General features: G+C 33.3%; 1 protein-coding gene across 1 annotated transcript in view; it reads right to left on the reverse strand.

The window, feature by feature from the left end:
- Positions 1-412: 412 nt before the first annotated feature.
- LOC309963456 (pre-mRNA-splicing factor CWC22 homolog) overlaps positions 413-20,189 on the reverse strand; it is a gene marked incomplete at its 3' end in the record, with an annotated part of 55,127 nt that continues 35,350 nt past the window's right edge. The window contains exons 7-17 of the mRNA XM_082841844.1: positions 19,825-19,993; positions 19,387-19,440; positions 17,031-17,166; positions 16,734-16,940; positions 16,581-16,643; positions 12,284-12,388; positions 10,932-11,013; positions 7,297-7,357; positions 3,467-3,544; positions 2,686-2,838; positions 413-544 (exon numbers count right to left, since the gene is read on the reverse strand). Coding sequence (XP_082697970.1) covers positions 413-544; positions 2,686-2,838; positions 3,467-3,544; positions 7,297-7,357; positions 10,932-11,013; positions 12,284-12,388; positions 16,581-16,643; positions 16,734-16,940; positions 17,031-17,166; positions 19,387-19,440; positions 19,825-19,993 — 1,240 coding nt within the window. The remainder of the gene's footprint in view (positions 545-2,685; positions 2,839-3,466; positions 3,545-7,296; positions 7,358-10,931; positions 11,014-12,283; positions 12,389-16,580; positions 16,644-16,733; positions 16,941-17,030; positions 17,167-19,386; positions 19,441-19,824; positions 19,994-20,189) is intronic.

Here is a 20,189-nt window from a genome sequence, read left to right on the forward strand (position 1 = left end):
AGTGTAATAATTTCAACAGTTACAGGACTGATATTCACTGGTATATGTTCATAATCATCCACTGATAATAAAAAAATTATCATTCTTTGGCTCAATATTAGGGTAAAAATGAAAATAAAACTACAAATACTCATTACTGGGAAACTCCAGTGAGCATGCAAAAAAAATTTTGTATGTTCTAACTAAACTAAAAGAGGCGTTAATTCTGCATTTTCTCTACTTGAACTAATCGATCGTTAAAAGTTTCACGTTGTCCTGTGCCACACAGAGCATCAGAGTCAGAACAGTGTAACGGACAAAGAATGTCCTAAGGACTTAACTTGTATTTTTACAACTAAGGGTGAACTTACAGCTGCTAAAGTAGGGGAAAACCTCCGAGGGCAGTAAGAATAAAGAGTGCTTAATAATAAACTTACTCATCCTTTAATCTTCCATTAAGTTTAGGAAGACCCATGTATTCACACAGTTCTTGGAAAAATATTTTCACAAAAATTCTACTGGATGATGTAGTAGTTTCTTCACTCAGCTTTATGCATTCAAGAACCTGAAAATTAAAATTAGAAAACGATAATTTTATCTTGGTGTTCAAAAGATGAGACAAAGTGACCAATATCTGTAACTTATAGTGTCCCTTGAAATTAACGATTTGCTCTCATCTGCAGTTAGAATTATCTCTAAATATCTTCCCTTATGCTGATACGCATTATTACTTGGGAAAGTTTAAGACTGCTTCTCTATACAAATTTCCAAAATGTTAAGATGCTACAGAAATAGAGTTCATTCTCTTCCCTGAGTAATGTGCTTTTTATAGCAGGAAGGAATATTGTCTTGAGCATATAATGCTAAGATTATTAGCTCCTAAAACTCACTCATCAAAACATGGGTGTAAGAGGGTATGGGGAAAAATGCCACTTAAAGCATCAAGCTACAGTTTTGTCCAGGACTAGAGTACACAAGACGAGTAAAGACGAAGAGTCATGGCTTGTTCTGAATAGTTAAGATTGGGCTTACTGAAGCTCACAGAGAGAAATTTTAGGGTAAATAAAAATAAAAGCAACCTCCAGTTTTTTATGGATGTGTTCCAGGAGCTCACTTATTTCAATTGTTTAAAACTTTGATTTCATTTTCCCAGAGAAGGGAGTAAAAACAAAGTAAAAGTTATGATTAGCCTGCTGGGTTAGCTTATAAATGCCTATTAAAGTAGCTGGACACACTTAGTACTTAAAGTATTACAAAACTCTATCCAACATTTATAAGCTCAATGATGCTGCTTCATTCTACCACTGGGTTGTGGTATTCTACAATATGATTCTCTTTTTTCTTCCATCTTGGATATAATTTCTTTCCGATTTTTCAGTTCCTTCAGCCTAACCTACTACTTTGTATTTTGCATTATTACCTTGGGCATCTTACCTCTTCTGTTTTATGGTACTAAGCTTCTTGAAAGCAGGGACCATATACAATTCATTTTGGATGCCCAGTGTCTCTTTCTGGGCACAGAGTTGGTGACTAAACAAATGGCTGTTGAATGAATAGTAATTGTACAATTAAGTGCCAGCTTAATGAATGCAGTTCAAATTCCAACCCAGTGTACATTTCCCCATCGAGAGTATCTTTCCTTGTTCTAACTATGACTACAGAACTTCCTCCCTATCACTTACGCAACTTCAATGCCTGCTAAGAAAAATATATCTTGCCAGAACAGTCATTTCTCTTATGTCCTTACCAGAGGAACTATTGACAGTTACTCCGTCAGGAAACAGGCAGTAACTCAGAGGCTCATATGCCACCAGACTATTGGTGTATGTGAATATGAGTGTGCACACACGTGTGTATACAGAGAAGATGAAAATCTACATTTTCTCTGAAAACACTCCTAGCCATCACTATCAGAAAGAACTGTAATGTTTGGACTGTTAATATCATCCAGGATAGTATTTCTTACACTCACACATTATTTACTTAGCTTTTCTTTTTTTAAAATAATTAATTAATTAATCAATTGATTTATTTTTGGCTGCATTGGGTCTTCGTTCTTGTGTGCGGGCTTTCTCTAGTTGTGGCGAGCGGGGGCTACTCTTCGTTGCGGTGTGCGGGCTTCTCATTGAGGTGGCTTCTCTTGTTGCGGAGCATGGACTCTAGGCGTGCGGGCTCAGTAGCTGTGGAGCACAGGCTTGATTGCTCAGCGGCATGTGGGACCTTCCTAGACCAGGGATCGAACCTGTGTCCCCTGCATTGGCAGGCGGATTCTTAACCACTGCAGCACCAGGGGAGTCCCTACTTAGTTTTTTGATCCCACGTTATATGAACATAACCTCAAAGACTGCCATTATAGTAAAAGTTTGCTCCACATTTCTTTTTTTTTTTTTTTGCGGTACGCGGGCCTCTCACTGTTGTGGCCTCTCCCGATGTGGAGCACAGGCTCCGGACGCGCAGGCTCAGCGGCCATGGCTCATGGGCCTAGCCGCTCCGCGGCATGTGGGATCTTCCCGGACCGCGGCACGAACCCGTATCCCCTGCATCAGCAGGCGGACTCCCAACCACTGCGCCACCAGGGAAGCCCTCAACATTTCATTTTAAAGTACATTTCCTACATAGGAAAAGTATGGCTGTGCTATACTTAATATCTATTTCAAAATAACAGGGGATTAGGAAAGAAGTACAAATATTGACCTATCTACTTACGCTCCATGGAAGTGAATCGGTGTATAAGAGGTGAGCAAACATCTTAGCAACATTTCTCAATTTGTTTGTTTCCAAGCGATGGATGGTATCATATTGTTCTTTGAATATACTTTCAAAGGATTCCATGTATTCTTTTTTTAGCATGCAAAATCGCTAATAAATTAAAAATAAAAATGTCAATACCATTATGAGCATATTAAATACTAATTTTATTCAATCAAAAGTTAATAAATATTTGTATATCATATCACTCAGTCTTCTTGTGCTGTATAATGGGATGCTCAAAAAAGAAGTTAATATATATCACCCCTATCTACCTGGGATTTATATGCTAAAACAAAGTTATACATGTAGCTGACCACAGACACACACATTTGTATAAGATAAATATACTTCTCTGTGGGTTGAGTTTGGACTCAAAAAATTATTTTAGCTCATGCTTTATTTGTGCTGCCTGAGCATGTACTTGACTTCAGAAACTGCTGTGAAATTTTGAAAAGACAGCATTTAACTGTCCTCTTTGGGAAATTTTACAAAGCATGTGGAATTTCTCAAAGTTCTGGAAGAGTAATACGTAATATTAAGGCACTACAAAAATGAAGTGGGAAAGGAGGAAGCTGCAGAGTGGGAAACCTGTGGAAGGGAAGAACAATTTGCTTTCAGCAAAGATATGTTACTAGACCAGGCAACAAAGCAGACACATTAATTCGCAATACTCATGTTAAGAATTACCCTTGTGATTTCATCAAAATCCAACAGGAAAAATGAGGTTGGAACTCACCCCAGCTAATAAGCCAAAAAATTTCTCATATGTCCTTTGTTGGGCACAGCAGTCAAGTATCATGTTGCACAGTTCTTTCTATTTGGAGAACAATTACATTAATGATTCAAAACACAGTGAATCCATGGTATATGATAATTTATCAATATGATAGAGACAGCCTGAATTTTTAAATAAGGTTTTAAAAACACAAAACTCTGTGAACTTTAGTTGTGCAGACAAAACAAAAAATTCAATCTATTCAAGCCTATAGTTTTTTTAAAGTCTTCTGTTTGCCTGACAGAAATTCCATAGTCATTTATGCTAATTAGATTGATTATAAAATTCTAAATTCATATAAGTATGAACCACTTCATGAAAACCTAGTATAGGAAACAGATACATCAAAAAGAGACTGAATATACTGTATTCTAAAAAGATTCTACACAGAAGTCTTTTAAATATAGATCACCAATATGACATATAACAATTCAGTTATACATCTTCCAAAGATTTAAACCCAATTATGAAGGAATATATTTTGTTAGTATGGAGAAGGCAGAACATGGTGAGTCTTTACAGAAGCATACATGGGCACAGCTTCAATGTTAATGTAAATGACCCTCTGGCTGATAAAGAAGAAAATATATTTAAAAGAGCAACAACAAAAAAAGACCTTTGTGGCTAAGTTTTTTAGCCTCAAAATAAATGTTATACATATAGATCTGTCAATAGATGAATCTCTATAAATAGATGGAATCATTTCATAACTGCTATAATAACACACTGTCCAATCAGTTATTTATGGGCCTTGAAAACTCCTTTGTGAAAATTCTGTTGAACTAAGAAATGCAAGAATAAATCCAGGATCAGGAAATACCATCATCACAAATGATTTATAACAAATAAATATTATTTACTAATTCCTGAAATAACCTTAATGAAATATGTGTTGATTATAGAAATTTCATAAGTGAAGAAACTCAGGAAATGTGGACAAATCAATGGAGACAAAATGAAAAAAGGCATAACCCTACCCCTAACCCTGAGCACTGCTGTAGAATTAACTAAATATATTTCTCAACAAAACATTTCTTATCAGACAGTTTAAAATTAGTTTTTTTAAATACAGTAACTGCAATGTATTTGCTTTCCATAAACAGAAACCAAGCTTATAAAATATAATGTATACATTTCAGTTCATTTTTACTTTAATTTTACCTTTATATCTTCAATTAAGAATTTTGACACTTTTGTCACTTGATAACATTTTGTAACATTTTGTCACTTGATATAATAATTACTAAGATACAACCTAAGCAATTATTGTAAATTATTTAAAAAATGAGGTCAATATGCATTTACTGCAAATATCTATGTGCAAGAGGAAGCAAGGGGACCCTGAAGAAGCACAGAACAGACACTCTAAAACTGTGCTGTCCAGTATGGTAGGCCGTAGCAACACATAGCTATTTAAATTTAAATTGCTTAACATTACATCAAATTTTAGTTTCTCAGTCACACTTTAAGTACTCAAAAGCGACATGCGACGAGTATAGTGGCCACTGTACTAAACAGTGCAGAATATGAATATTTTCATCACTGCAGAAAGTGCTATTGGACAGTGCTGTTCTAGAAGCTGATAATTCACTTATAAAACTATCTACTCAAAGGCCTCCCTTCACAATATAAGATTATTTTTAGATGTAATTATATAACTAGATTATTATAATTTTTTAAAAAATTAGTCACGAGTTGCGTCAATTAAAATGTTTATAAATGTCTAAGTTCTGAAGAGATGTACTTGTCAAAATTTAATATAGTACTAAAAACTTAAATGAGGCTTTTCTGAGTTCTGCCATATAATGTTAATTTGATATACTAAAATACATTTTCAACTTCTTCTACCAACACTGTATTTTACAATAACCTAACAGGTAATCAGGTTTTAAACAATATAACATGGTAATATGCTGACAGTATTGCTAATAAAGTCAGCACTACCTGAAAAACAAATTACTTTCTTCCTTAGACTAAGTGCAATTACAACAGTTATTCCCTGTGGCATAAAATAATTAAATATTTTAACATTTTAATTAAATATCATAGTGATTTTAGGAGAGTCTTTTGAGTGCACGAAAATAGATGCACTAAGACACTCTTCCAAATGTTATCAAAATATGTTGTGAAGTTAAGTTCTAGAACAACTATCCTCTGGATTAATATTAATAAAATTTATAATGACTTAATTGTATTTCTCAAATAATGTGACAAGATCATACTATAACTTCAGTTTCAATTATAATTTTAAAGGTTAATTCACTAATTTATTCCCTTCCAATGACAACACATCAAGTGAACCATAATACAAATAGGTACACTATTATTAATATACCAATAAATAAACTTTAAGAGGGAAAATATAATTTTTTAAATTTGAAAAGAATAATCTCTTTTCAAAATTCCATACCATGGCATTTCAAGAACTAATCTATATTCTTGAACAAAGTCTGGGAAACTTTTTCTGTAAAAAGCCAGAGAGTAGGGCTTCTCTGGTGGTGCAGTGGTTGAGAGTCCACCTGCCGATGCAGGTGACACGGGTTCATGCCCCGGTCCGGGAAAATCCCACATGCCGCGGAGCGGCTAGGCCCGTGAGCCATGGCTGCTGAGCCTGCATGTCCAGAGCCTGTGCTCCGCAACAGGAGAGGCCACAACAGTGAGAGGACCACGTACCGCCAAAAAAAAAAAAAAAAAAAAAAAGGCCAGACAGTAAATATTTTAGGCTTTAGTGGCTATATAGTCTCTGTTGCAACTAGTCAATTCTGCTGCTATAGGGCAAAAGCAGCCATACACAATACATCAACCAATGGGCACAGCTGCACTCTGATAAAACTTTATTTACAAAAATGGGCAGTGAGCCTGGGCCACAGTGTGCCCATCCCTGTAACAGAACATATTTAAAGCCTTAAGACAAAGGACTTCCACTTAACGTTAACTTAGCTCAGATAGTCAAGAAGATCTTTTAGAAGAACTAGAAACCAAACAGCCTAGTAGAGCTGATACATTCACTCTGCACCTGTCTACTACATGTAAAGGAAGGTGTGAAAAACAAAACCTTGAAAGCCTTGGCTCAGGTTCCAAGGATCTAAAATCCAGATGGACAGGGAATAATATACATAAGAATACAACTAGATAAAAACACCCATCTAGTCTTTATTATCCTTGGTATTAGGGTTCTATGATACTTTGAATACTGACGTTTACTAACTAGTTATAAGACTAATGGGCTAAGAGGGGGCTAAAATGTACTTTATGGCCAGCTGAATCCCTGACACCTTGCAGAGTGCCTGACATACAATATATGCTGAATACATTTTGTTAAATGAATTAATGCATGAAAAAAATGGTACAGATTCTTCTGTATGCAATTAAAGTAATGTAACAACATGTATGGTGATCTTCACAACTTCTATGACGAAAGAACGTTTTAGTGCATAAAGTAGACGAACCAGGTAATTCATTAGAGAACAAACTTCCTATTGTATTTAAGCCACCATTTGATTTATAGGCAACCACTCAGAAATTTGTGTAAAGTGTGGTGGTTCAGAGAGACTTCCTCCTTTTCCCAAAGCCAAATCAAACAGCCAATTTAAGTCACTGGAATGAGTAGCATATATGAAGCACCTCGGAACTCCTAAGTTTTGAGTTACTTTAAAATTTTAGAAAACCTACATTTAAAAAAATGAGTATTCAGTACTGAGCTACTGTTTCAATTCATGAAACCTATTAACTGTCTTAACCATTTTTATAACCAGTATATATTTCCTAAAGAAAAAAAAGTATTAACTTACTGTTTGACCCTCAGGAAACTCCATTTTCAGCAATTTGTGAGCACACTCTTCAAAATCTAAACTGTAAAGATAAAATGGTCACAATAATTAGGTTAAAAACCTGCAGCATATTTAAACTGTAGCACTCTTTCATATATAAAAATCTTACTTTAATAATTGTTTTAAATATTTTTTTACTATAATTTCATATTACTGTATTGTATATATAAAAAAGACATAGTTCTTAACTCTGCAAGGAATGAAGTACTGATACATACTACAGTATAAAATGGATGGACTTTGACTTAGCTAAGTGAAAGAAGTCAGACATAAAGACCACATACAGTATAATTCCATTTATATACAATGTCCAGAATGTGCAAATCCATAGACACAGAAAGCAAGCAAATTTTTATTACACTGCTAAATATTTCCACTTCTCCTGATCCAAGTCAGGAAGAGGTAAAAGATGTTCCAGGAGCCCAGCATGACATCCAGTGCTTAATCACCACCTTTACAAGTTATCTTGATTCATACCCAAACACAGGGCTTCTATTGTACATTATATAAAAACTAAGTATAAAAACAGTACATAACCAAAATCACTTACAAAGAAAAAAATGTTTTTATACAACACTTATATAAATTACATGAAAAATATCTTCAATATGCTTCACTTAAGAGAATTATCAAACTCAGTGTGAACTTGATTCAGGAATAATGCTAATATCTTTTGATAACAGCAGTGTAAAATAATCACCCACTGAAATATAATTATGAATTTAGTTTTATACTTCATCTCTATTCCTCAGCTTCTGTTACTGATTGGGTTTCATAAACACAAAAGGGGTAATAATTCAAGATGGTAGAATGGAATTTCAAAAAAACTAAAAAGAAAAAAAGAAAGCTATCAAGAAAGAGCTTTCACAACAGATAATATTAAACAATATCTAGCTCTAAGATTAAAATAGTTGACTGGAGTTGATAAATTTCAATAATATAGCAATACCAGAAAGTATTTTAAAAGATGTGATATTTTCTAGTTTTTATTCAAAAAAAAAAAAGAATTAGTACTCAGGAAGAAAATCCTGTAATTTCTGAAAAACAAGTCAAGTAGGTCATGGAAATTTTTACAACTTTCCTTTTATCTAGTAAGTGAAGAATAAGGGAGAAGGTATGACAGTCTATTTCCCTTGTTCCTGTTTTACTTTAGAAGTATTTGGTGACTACTTACCATGACTGTTTTGAAGCTGCACTAAATGTAAATATTAAATGAATTAAATTTGCTTGATATTTTAAACCAAATGAATTCCAGGTTTAACACAAATTAATAGTGACTGAGGGAAGGGGTAAGAAAAAAGACTTTACATGATGCCAGTTTTCAAGCCGTGCTTACAAATGGCTTGTTGATGTCTCCAATTTAAGAAACTTCAAATTGTTGAGGACATTAAAGTCCCACCTCCCTCTGATGCTACAGCTTCAACATCACTTAAAAGCAAGAACAACCAGGAAAGTCTAATTTTTAATAGCAAAGCTAGTTGTGTTGTTTTATGTTTCCATAAATAAAAGAAGACTGCTTAAGGAGCCAGAACATTAAGATCAGAGTACTGTTGAGGTCAGTCAACAAGTCTAAAAGGAAAGAAAGTAAAAAAATAAAATCCCCAAATAGTTCAGTTGCCAGAACTTGGTTTTGTTCAGAAGATTTCCAAAAGTGAACAGTTTATATAAATAATCCAACCTCCTCTCAAGATAACCACTGGTGTTATGTTAATGTATTATTTCTAGAATCTGCCTTCCTATTTGTATACTTAAGATAATGCTACCAGCATGGTATTATATAGTCTATATTATTAGTTTTTATCCCCACCTAACAATAAATCAGACCACTTGCCCACATCAGTACCAATGCTCCATTAACCTAATTTTCAATGGTGGTATAAATTGAACATTTTGATTATTCATACTGGGCAATAAGATTCTCTCTCTCTCTCCCCCTCTCTTTTTGCTTTGAACAATTCTATGTATAATTCTCTGTCAATATGTATTTCTTTGAGAAACAATGAAAAAGAAGGGTCAAATGGCAATCAAACTAAGCCACTGATTCATGCTGCCAGAAGGCTTTCCATAAAGAATGCACCAATTTAAATTTCCACCAGTAATCTTTCCGTGTATCTAACTGAACTCATCATTACTACTAAGTACTGTTGCTTTAAAAAGATAAAGTAAACCACTCTAGCTGTTTTAATGACCAACATTACTTATTCATCTAGAATAATATTTGTTTCGTAACTTTTTTACATTTTATAATCGCATTACATGAGTCTCCCAACCAAGTCCTTTAAACACCTTTTTATCAAAGTTGTGTTTACTTCCTAAAATTATTTTGACTAGGCATTTAGGGGCTGAGACTCTTAACAAATAACACATAAGACAGTACTTATTGTACTGTTACTAGAATTGGTGCCACTATATAATAGTGGCTGTCACTTGTCTGATGTTTTAGTTTTTCAAATCTTTTTGTGTGATTCAGAGGTTATCAAGGTTAGATCGCTTAAAAAACAAAGTTTCTTTTAAATAATAATTCAAAGAGCTCCACTGTGACTCTTCAAAGTTAGTGTTAATAGCAATATTAAAGCAGTGAATCTGCTCTTTACAACTGATTACTATTGAATTTCTAAAAAAAAAGGACTAACAAATAAAAGGTCAAACTCTAAGAATAGCTACTTAAAACAAAAATTTCTCACTTTTAAGTTTGTATAAAAAAACATTTAATAGGTTTTCCTTTCGTGTGAAAGGCAAAGAAACATGTAAGGGTAAAGCAAAAAAATTTCTTAGCAATGTTTTGCTGTTTAACATTTCTCTTTTTGAAGACGAATCTAAGCCAAAAAGTTTTCAGACAGACTGAAAACAAGACGACTCCTACTTATGAATCATTTTTGCTATTACATCATACTAAATGGAAATATACAAAACCTAGTAACAAAACAAAACAGAGAAAATATTCCTTCTCCACTGTAAAATATACACGGTGCCCACTAAATCAATAGGCTGATTACCATTCGAAACAACAGATGTACTAAGCATTTAATATTTTCATTTATTTCTCTTTAAAACCAAAGTCACTGCCTTCAAAGGGAATAGGTTGTTTTCATGACATCATAGTAGTTCTTGCTTAACATTACTTCAAAGGGTCCTTAAAACCTTCCTAATTCCTACTTCCGTTCATATTCATTTCCATTTGCACAACAAGTCAAGTGTCCAAACGTCATCATAACAGTGTTTCTCTGCTTAGAGCCAGAGTTAGAAACCAAATTAAAAAAAAATAAAACATTAAACTTCCACTACACAATTAAACACTGTGCTAACTCTGTAATGTAGAATTGTTTTCAGGTTATTAGTGATATTTAAACATAAGAAATGACATAGCTTTAAAAAGAAAAACATTTAATTACACAACAGATAAGTAAAGACAATTTGCTCTTGAAGTGAAGAACAACAGCAGGAATCTATTAACTGGGGCTTGGGATGGGGGTAGAGGCAAGTAGTTTGAGACTCCCTGCAATAGTATCTAGTTTTCTGTTAACAGATTCTAAAAATCCCATCTGCTTGCCCATCCCCTGTCAAAAATAAGGATGAACTGATCTACAGTACCTTACCTTGACTGAATAGCAAGATAAATTGTACGACGAAATGAGACTAGATTAATTTCTGTTTTGTCATGAATAGTCACCGTTTGTCCTGAAATTAAACATAACAAAATTATAAAACTACACAAATAAATATGAACTGAAAATGTATCCCTGTATAATATTTTCATAATCTATTTAGAATCTATGAGTTTAATAACACTCTCTTCTACAGTGTAAGTTAGTATTTACAGAATTCAAAGTAACTATCTCTAGTCTTTTGCCATATCTTAGAGTATTTTAATAAGTTTATTCACCTCAAAGAAGTCCAGAACCAAGCCAGGAAAATTATTTTTGTTTCTGTGTCACCTGCTCATTTAGACATTATAAAAGGCTGCACTCATGCTGTTGTTTGGTAAAACATTATTTCCATATTTACAAACCGTTGCCTTGATAATTTGAAAGAACTGTAACTTATGGGTAGAAATTCAGTTTCAGAGAACACTGGATCATCATGACAGGTTTAATGGGTCCAACAGTAATATGAATATTTGTTAAAATTTTCTCTTACCTAATGCATGAAAACTTTCCTTATAAACATTTAATAGTTTTTATTTGAATAGTATTTTCACATTAAAACAAAGAAATGCTACAGTTAAATAAATGTAGTACATGGTTAGGAGATGTTTTAAATGAGGAAGACATTGGAAAAAATCAAACTCATTTTTATAAACTATGTTGTAGAAGAGCTACTATACTCTAAGACAGAACACTACGCCCTAAAAGGGAAAGATATACTTTTAATATTTTCAAATATGTAACGTAAGTAAATATTGACCAGTGTTATGTTCTGATGTTTTAACTGAGACTTAACCAAAGTAAAGTTCTGAGCTTATTTTCCTGTGAAATAATATAATCAAAGCTGAAGAGGAAGAACATCATGCCTGCTTCTGTTCAAATATAGCTTTGGGCCTCTCCACTCTATTTTTCCAACATAAAGAGCAAATATCTAGTCACTCTCATCTGTTACATTCATGTCAGGGTAACATAAATCACATGCCCTCAACATGAATGTACCCTTTTCAGAGTTTATAATCAAAGTCATAAAATGTCAAGTTAAAATTATGTTGATATTAAAAAATGAATTTCCTTGTTTAATACTTTCCGAGCAGGGTCTTCCAACCTTGCCAATACTGATACTTTGCTGTGGGGGGCAGTCTTATGACTCACAGGATGTTTCACAGCATCTCCAGCCTTCACCCATTAGATGCCAGCAGCATCGCTTGCAACCCTCCACAGATTAAGAGCCACTGTTTTAGAGGAGTACAGCAGATTACCTTGGGAGTATTTTACAGTTTCATTTGAATAAGCTATACTTTTACCTTCTTCATCTTCTTCTCCCTCTTCCTCCTCTTCTTCCTCCTCCTCTTCACTACTCCCAGCATCTTGGTCTGTGTTTGAGTCACTATCTCCTTCATCAAGAATTTCTAAAAGAAAAAAGTAGGTTTAGAAAATATGAATGAGCAAGGGATATAAATGCATCTCATTCCAAGAAGATAATTCTCAGTTCACTGCAACCCACAGTGGTGTAACAGTTTATCAACCAGTGAAGATGATCACACAGGCCGTATGTTATTGCCTGAGTGTTCACAGAGCATTGTAACTAATTTGACTAGAGAAAGCCATATGTGTAATTCTTCTGCCAGATAGAAAGTGGCCATGAAACAAGCAAGGGATGAGAAGAACAAAGAAAAAGCAGATGAAGGTTTTCCAAAAGAGCAAGAGCACTGGAACAATAAGTTAGGAAGAGAGGTTAGCATATCGGAGTCAAAATATTAGTTCATCATCAGAAAGAAGATAATTTATCATAAGAAGCTAAGGCTAGCTATAGAAAACAAGAATTTAGGCTAAGAATGTTTTTTGAAAGACAGAGAAGGGAGAAGAAAAAATTGTGTAATTTAGCATTCACTTTACATAAATAGTGGTGAGATTTTTATTAAAATATATACTTATTAAATAGAACATTACAATCCATAGACTTTGCATATGTACAATAGAAATGGAAGTTTAAAGGCCTTTAAGAAAAACTGGTAAGATGAGCACTTCATTGGAATATCATTTCTTAAAATACATGTCACATTAAGAACTGGGCGAAAACAGTGATGTAAATAAGAGACTACATAAGGCCTGTCATCATGTTAATAGTAATAAATGACAAAAACCAGAATCGTATTTTGCCCAATGGTATGTGCTCTATCTGTCTGACAAAAGATTTTACAAACCTAGACAACAATTCACTTTTGCATTTTTATTATAATCAGACAGGACTTACTATAGTTTGGGGGTCAACTAAGTTTTAGGAAAATTCTAATTTCCTTATATTTAACCAAGTAATATACATCAGGAGCCACATGTAATACTTAATGTTAGCAGAGAACTTCCTACTGTGAGAAACAAATCATTTTACAAAAATGGAGAGTTGTCATTCAGGCCTTAGCTGGCACACAAGTCTCCTTGAGAATACTTCTAACAAATTGTGACTTCAAGAAGTGATCTTAAGTGTCTAGTTTATTATGACATAAAGTGGCTTAGACAGACCTTTAAAAGAGGAAACTGTTTAGTATTCAATAGTAGGAAGACAGGCACTCCTGCTGTTTTCCCAAATGCTGTAAGACCTAAAACACAAGTACACCTGGGTCACTCTAAGGTGCTAATTACTAAAGCTGTGCCCACTTCCTGCAGCAGCCATTTTTTAATGCCAACTCTAGAACATTTTCTGAAAGAATTAAGGTCAAATGGATTGTCTAGTCATTTACATCATCCTCTCCTTATCTCTTCACTTTAAGATCTACTTACTGAAATCACTTAGGCCATGACAACTGGATTTTATTAACTGAATAAAGCAGTGGTTTCCAAGCATGGTCTGTGAGTCCTGGGGGGAATCACTGAGACTTGTCAGGTAGTCTGTGAGGTCAAACTATTTTCATAATAATACCAAGATATTATCTGCCTTTTCACTGTGCTGACATCTGAAATGATGATGCAAAAGCAAGAAGGGTTAAAACTTGCTGCATCTTGAGCAAAATCAAGGTATTGAACTGCACTAGCAGTCATTGTATTCTTTACTGCCACACTATTGTAGCAGGGGGAAACACACACACACACACACACACACACACACACACACACACACACAGAGTTTCATTTAAGAATGCCCTTGAAGACAAAATATAAAATTATTAATTTTGTTAAATCTTAGCCCTTGAGTATTGGCATTTATAATAGTCTGAGTAAGAAAATATGGAGTTTATATATAGCACCTCTGTTAAAGACAAATGTACAATGGTGGTGGCTATCTCAAGGAAAAGCACTTGTGTGACTGAGTTGCAAGATGAATTAGCCATATTTTTCATTTTTACTTGAAAGAATGGCAGACAAACTAGAGTTGTTAGGTATTTACCAGACATTTTCTCAAATATAAACAAAGTGAGACTATCATTTCAAGGAAAATGAACACAGGTATTTTCAGGTATTTGCCACCATGATCAAATTAAGAGTTTTCAAGAGGAAATTAGAATTTTGGAAAACTTGTATCCATCCCTGTGAGCTTGACAGCTTCCCAATACTTAGACTTTTCTGATAAGTAGGTGGTAATATGAATAAATGTGATTTCTTGACATTGTATTAATGTGTCAATTTAATTTTGAAAATGTTAACAAGTTAATACTTGGAAGATGTGAATAATTCAGTGAATCAGTATTTTCCAAATGACCAATGCAACATGTTATGAAATCACGCATGAGTAAAAGATCCATTCAAAGTGACAGGCCAATGGATTTTAATGTTAACAAAGTATGAAAATTTGTGGATATTGTTTCAGGTTTCACAATGCAATTAAATCATTAAGAAGCTACTAAATATTGATTAGAATAGTATTAAACAGAAATATACACAATTATAATTCCGAAAAGGTTATTAAAATACTCCTCCTTTTCCAACGACGTATCTGTGGTTAGGCTAAATTTCCATCATATATTTCAATCAAAACAACCTACTGCAACAGATTGAAATCAGAAACAATATGAGAATCCAACTGTTTCCTATTAGGCCAAACATTAAACTGCACAAAATATATAAAACATGCTATTCTTTTTCTTAAATTTCTTTTTGTAGTTATTTTCATAAAAACATGTAACATGCAAATATGTACTATGTTTATTATTATTTCGAAATCATCTAATATTTTTTATGTTATCAGTTTTAATTTCTAATAAGTAAATGTCAATAGATACAACTCACATAAACAAAAGCTCTTTGGAGTCCTCAACAATTTTGAAGAGTGTAAAGGGATCTTGAGACCACAGAGTTTAAGAAATGTTGTAATAAAGAAAAGTACAACTTTCTTGGCCAACTGCCAAGAGCCCAAAGAAATGGATGGGGAATTTCCAAGTTCAAAAAAAAAAAATAAATAAACAAAACCATACCAGGTATAATAAGAATTCCACAAAATCATTTGCCGTCTTTTAGGGAGACAGTAGAAAGAGAAGTTCATAAGAAAAGAAGAAAATGGGTTTAAGGGGTTTCTCCATGTTTGAAAACTAAATTTATTAGAGAAAAAGGAATCTGGCTGTTGCAGTGAAACCCCCCCTAGGAAAACAGCAACTAAAGAGAGAAACATATTTGCTGTACCAGATTTTTAGGATAACGTATAAAACTGGAAGCTTCTTACACCTTTACCCGTCAACATTTCACTTCTAAGCATGACTAAAGCATAGAACGCAGCAATGACAAGAGTTCTACGTCTCTGCTCTCTCTTCCTAGGAGCTTTCAGAGCTGCAAGTATTTGTCAGGTAAAATCACAACTCAAGGTAAAAAAACCGATGAAATTATTACATAATTATAATATATAAAATATATATAATTATGTAACAGAATATAATAGAATGATATAAGTAGCTCTGGATATTAGCTTTAGAAGAAAAATAATGACACACATGAAAAAAAAACAAAAAAAACACCCAGTACCAGTGTCTAAATACATGCTCTGTGGCAATATAAAACACTGTGTTTTATTTATCCTTACACAAACAAGTAACATTACATCAAACAAGCAATTTGTTCTAGGTGACTAAGCTAGTAATGGCAAAAACAAAATACAAACCAGTATCTGTACAAAGTTAGTGCTTATAATATACTAATGATGTACAAATGATAAAATAATCAATTTATCCATTTATTAAGTATATTAAATACCAATACCATATCTAGCACTGTGACTGATTTTATCAGAAAAATATCAACCTGCCCTCAACAAATAATGAAGTATAGAACTTTATAATAAAGTACAGCACTGAATTGAATATTAAATTGGGTGGCAATTTAAGTTAAATAAAGGCCATTGGTAATACATGAATATTTCTTAAGAGGGATGAAGCTTAAGAGCTGAATAATTAAATAGAAAGAGGAGAGGGAAAATTAAATAATTTAGAATGAACTAATACCATGGATAAGCACTAGAGAGAAAAATAATGCATGGGCAAACAGTGAAGAGAATGGCTTCACAGAGCAAATATTTCAATAGGTGGCAGTCAGTGATCTATACCATTCTATCAGTACTATATAATTACATAAATTGCTTCTACTTATCCAAAGGAAATTATTTTGTAAAATTCTACATACCCTTCTTAATAGCTTTGTACTTCTCTTCATTCTCCATAAAATTAGGATCCATCTTGAAAACATCTCAAAAAAAAATTAAAAGTTAAGTTAGTGTTTATTTTCTGTATTTACATTTGTTTGTACTCCACTTCCCAACGCCTACCCCTGACTTACTAAGAACATCTTCTGGATTATAGTCATCTTCCAGAGGGAGCATATGGGTGAACTGATCATCTTCTTCCACTAAGTCAAGTCCTTCTAGAACAACAGGGTGGTCCTTGAATCCATCCTTCCTTACAGCAAACATCACTTCAATCATATACTGAACTCTTTTGTCAATTTCAGACTCATGGAGAATGTTTCGAAGACGTTCAAATATAGCTAAAGTTAAGCCGAAAGAAAATAAACTAAGCAATACATATTACAATACTCAAATAAAAGCTCAATATCAAACCAAGGATAAATACTTACCATTGATTCCTCTTGGTGACACTTGTGTTAATTTGAGACCACATTCCTTAAGAAAACCAATAGCTACTTCAACACTATCATCTGTTGGTCTTTCCAGGAGCAAAGTGAGCATTTCTAAGCATAAAACTTCATGAGCCTTGAACAGAATGAAGACACATAGAATAGAGAAAATGCTTTTACATATATTAATCTACTACTGACGGTCATTTTAAAAATTAGTAAATCTAGCTTTTGCTAGATGATGATGAGCAAAGATTTATAATGTACATAAAAATACTCCAAATATGGGATACAATTTTTCTTTCACTTCCATTATGCATCTGTTAAGAATTTTCTGAGGATTTTTCCAAAAGTCTTAATTTACTACACTGAATACAATTATATGATTTATCTCCAGAAGAAATATTCTTCTTATACTCTCTATATAGGAAATATATATTAGCTATAGGAAATGCCATAATTAACCTCAAAATATAAGTTAAAAAGTCATTTACTAATTTTTAATCTGAGATATTTTCATAATTACTATATGAAGAACAGTAGCATGATTCTTTTTATATCCTTCTCCATGACCACAACTCTATATCCATTTCCCAATTCATTCTCTCAGCAACTGTTAGCAAATAGTTCTTAAGTTACATGAATACTGATTTTCTCAGAAAATATCTTTCCAGTAATTTATAGCATACAACAACAGTTTTGAATACTTCTATTTTTAATTAAATCAAACTCTACACTGGCCATGGTCAAAATTTAGAATTTTGTAAACAATGCCAGGTAGAGAGGGAATAAAGGTCTACTGACAAGCTTTGCTGTAAAAGAAAATGGACTTAGGAAGCATGTTCAAAAGACCATATATATGCCTTTTTAAAACTAGACTCTTATTTGAGATGGAGAGAAACAAAATCCAAATCTCAACACAGGAAAATATCCTCTTACATTTAGCACAACATCAAAATTACATACTGCTTTTATTTTGGAAAGGCAGGCGAGGTTGAAGTCTTACGTTAGGGACAAGAAAACATTGCCCAGTACCACAGTTTGGAAGATTTAAAATATTTATCATTTTAACTGGTTTATGTCAATGCCAAAAATATCTCCAATATAAGTGTAATATACATGCAAAAACTGAAACATAATATCTGTGCTGTTACAGATTATGAAATTAGGTTTACAGACATGTGAAATTAAGTTTCCATGGTCTTAAGTAGAAAATTATCACTGTAATAATATGACTAGGTTAAAATCTAAAAGGTTTCTTAAAGTGAATAGTGGAAAGAATTTCATATAGGAAAAAACTAAAATATTATTAAATGTTAGAGAAATAAGATTAAGTGTGACTTCAAAATTCTTCCTTATGTATAGATATAATTTTAAAAACAACAGTATATATCTGAAGGAAAACTGTGAGTATGAACAAGAGCAATTTTACTATTTTCACGTTTAAAATGGAGCTAAATCAAAACTCTCAAACAGTGGAAGAAAATAAAAACAAAAACTAAATAATAAAATGATAAATTTCTGCATTTAAAATAGATTAAAATTATTTAATCTACAATATTTTATAAACTGATTCTAAGAATATATGAATATATGCATATACTATGTAGTTATATATATGAATATACACATATACTATGCAGTTGTGGGAAACAGCATTCTTTTTAAAGAATATCAGCTATTAGGTTTTCATGAACACTTAGGTACAGGGAAAAGAAGAAATAGCAACTTTTTAAATAAAAACACATTACACGGGCTTCCCTGGTGGCACAGTGGACAAGAATCCGCCTGCCAATGCAGGGGACACAGGTTCAATCCCTGGTCTGGGAAGATCCCACATGCCACGGAGCAACTAAGCCGGTGCACCACAACTACTGCGCCTGCGCTCTAGAGCCCGCGAGCCACAACTACTGAAGCCCGTGCACCTACAGCCCGTGCTCCGCAACAAGAAAAGACACTGCAGTGAGAAGCCCACGCACCGCAACGAAGAGTAGCCCGCACTTGCTGCAACTAGAGAAAGCCCGTGTGCAGCAACAAAGACCCAATGCAGCCAAAAATAAATAAGTAAATAAGTAAAAAAAAAAAAAAAAGAAAAACCCAACACATTACACTCTTTGAAGGAAAAATATGTAGTAAAGTAACCAAGTACAGTATTAAGAGTAAGATAAATTTGATAAAACACTTGTTCTGGGTTCCTCTTTATATTAAAAAATGCACTTATTATAGTTCTAAAATTAAAATATTCAACATACTTTTCCAAAGGACTATAAATCAAAACAAAGATGTCACTGAAGTGGCATCAAGCCTGTGGTCTAATGCCACTGAATGGAACCAAATTTTGAAATTAATTACTTACCACATTTTGGTTAATAAGATGTGCCACAAATTTTGAAGCTGTCAGACAAAGTGGCTGAAAAGAGAAAGTAGGGACAAAGTTAATCTATAAACTAAAACCAATTTTCATTTATCTACAGAGTCTACAGTTCACTTACATACTCTCCTTAAAATATGTAACACGCAAGGTAATTTTAACTTGTAAGAAAGTTATAAAATAAAAACTAATACATATGAAAAGGTGCCATTTCTGGATCAACAGTTATAATTCAACAGTTAACAGCCATCATTTTTGCTGCTCATTATCAGAGGCCAGGAATATTTACTAGAAAAAAGTTCTCATGAAACATGCAATTTTAAAAAGAATTTCTACATAGAAATCAACATTGCTCACTACAGTTGATTCTGGTTTATTAGTCTGCCATGTGTAGCAGTCTACTTACAAGTCCATTATACATACCTTATCATTTCTCCGATAGCCTTTTCGAAAATTAAGAATTAACCTTTTGAGGATTAATTCTCCAATTTGTGGAAATTTTGAGTTGATAATTGCCACTAATGCTGCATAAACATGGGTGAAGATTGGAGAAGCACTCTGTGCTTGCAAAACAGATCTGGATAGCAGGCCTCTGATTAAAAGAGAAAAGAAAGGGAGTCAATAATAATCACCAGTTTAATTAGAAGGAAAAAAAACTCAGTTAAAATCCAGCTATACTACTACTCTGTAAATCATCATAAAAGCTAAATCAGGACTAAATTTTCACCGCTCTTATCTAGGGGAAGAGTTTATCTTACTAATAAATAAATAACTGGTTTTGAGGAAAC

Source organism: Leucopleurus acutus (assembly GCF_964270905.1).
Source record: "Leucopleurus acutus genome assembly, chromosome: 6".
Lineage (NCBI taxonomy): Eukaryota > Metazoa > Chordata > Mammalia > Artiodactyla > Delphinidae > Leucopleurus > Leucopleurus acutus.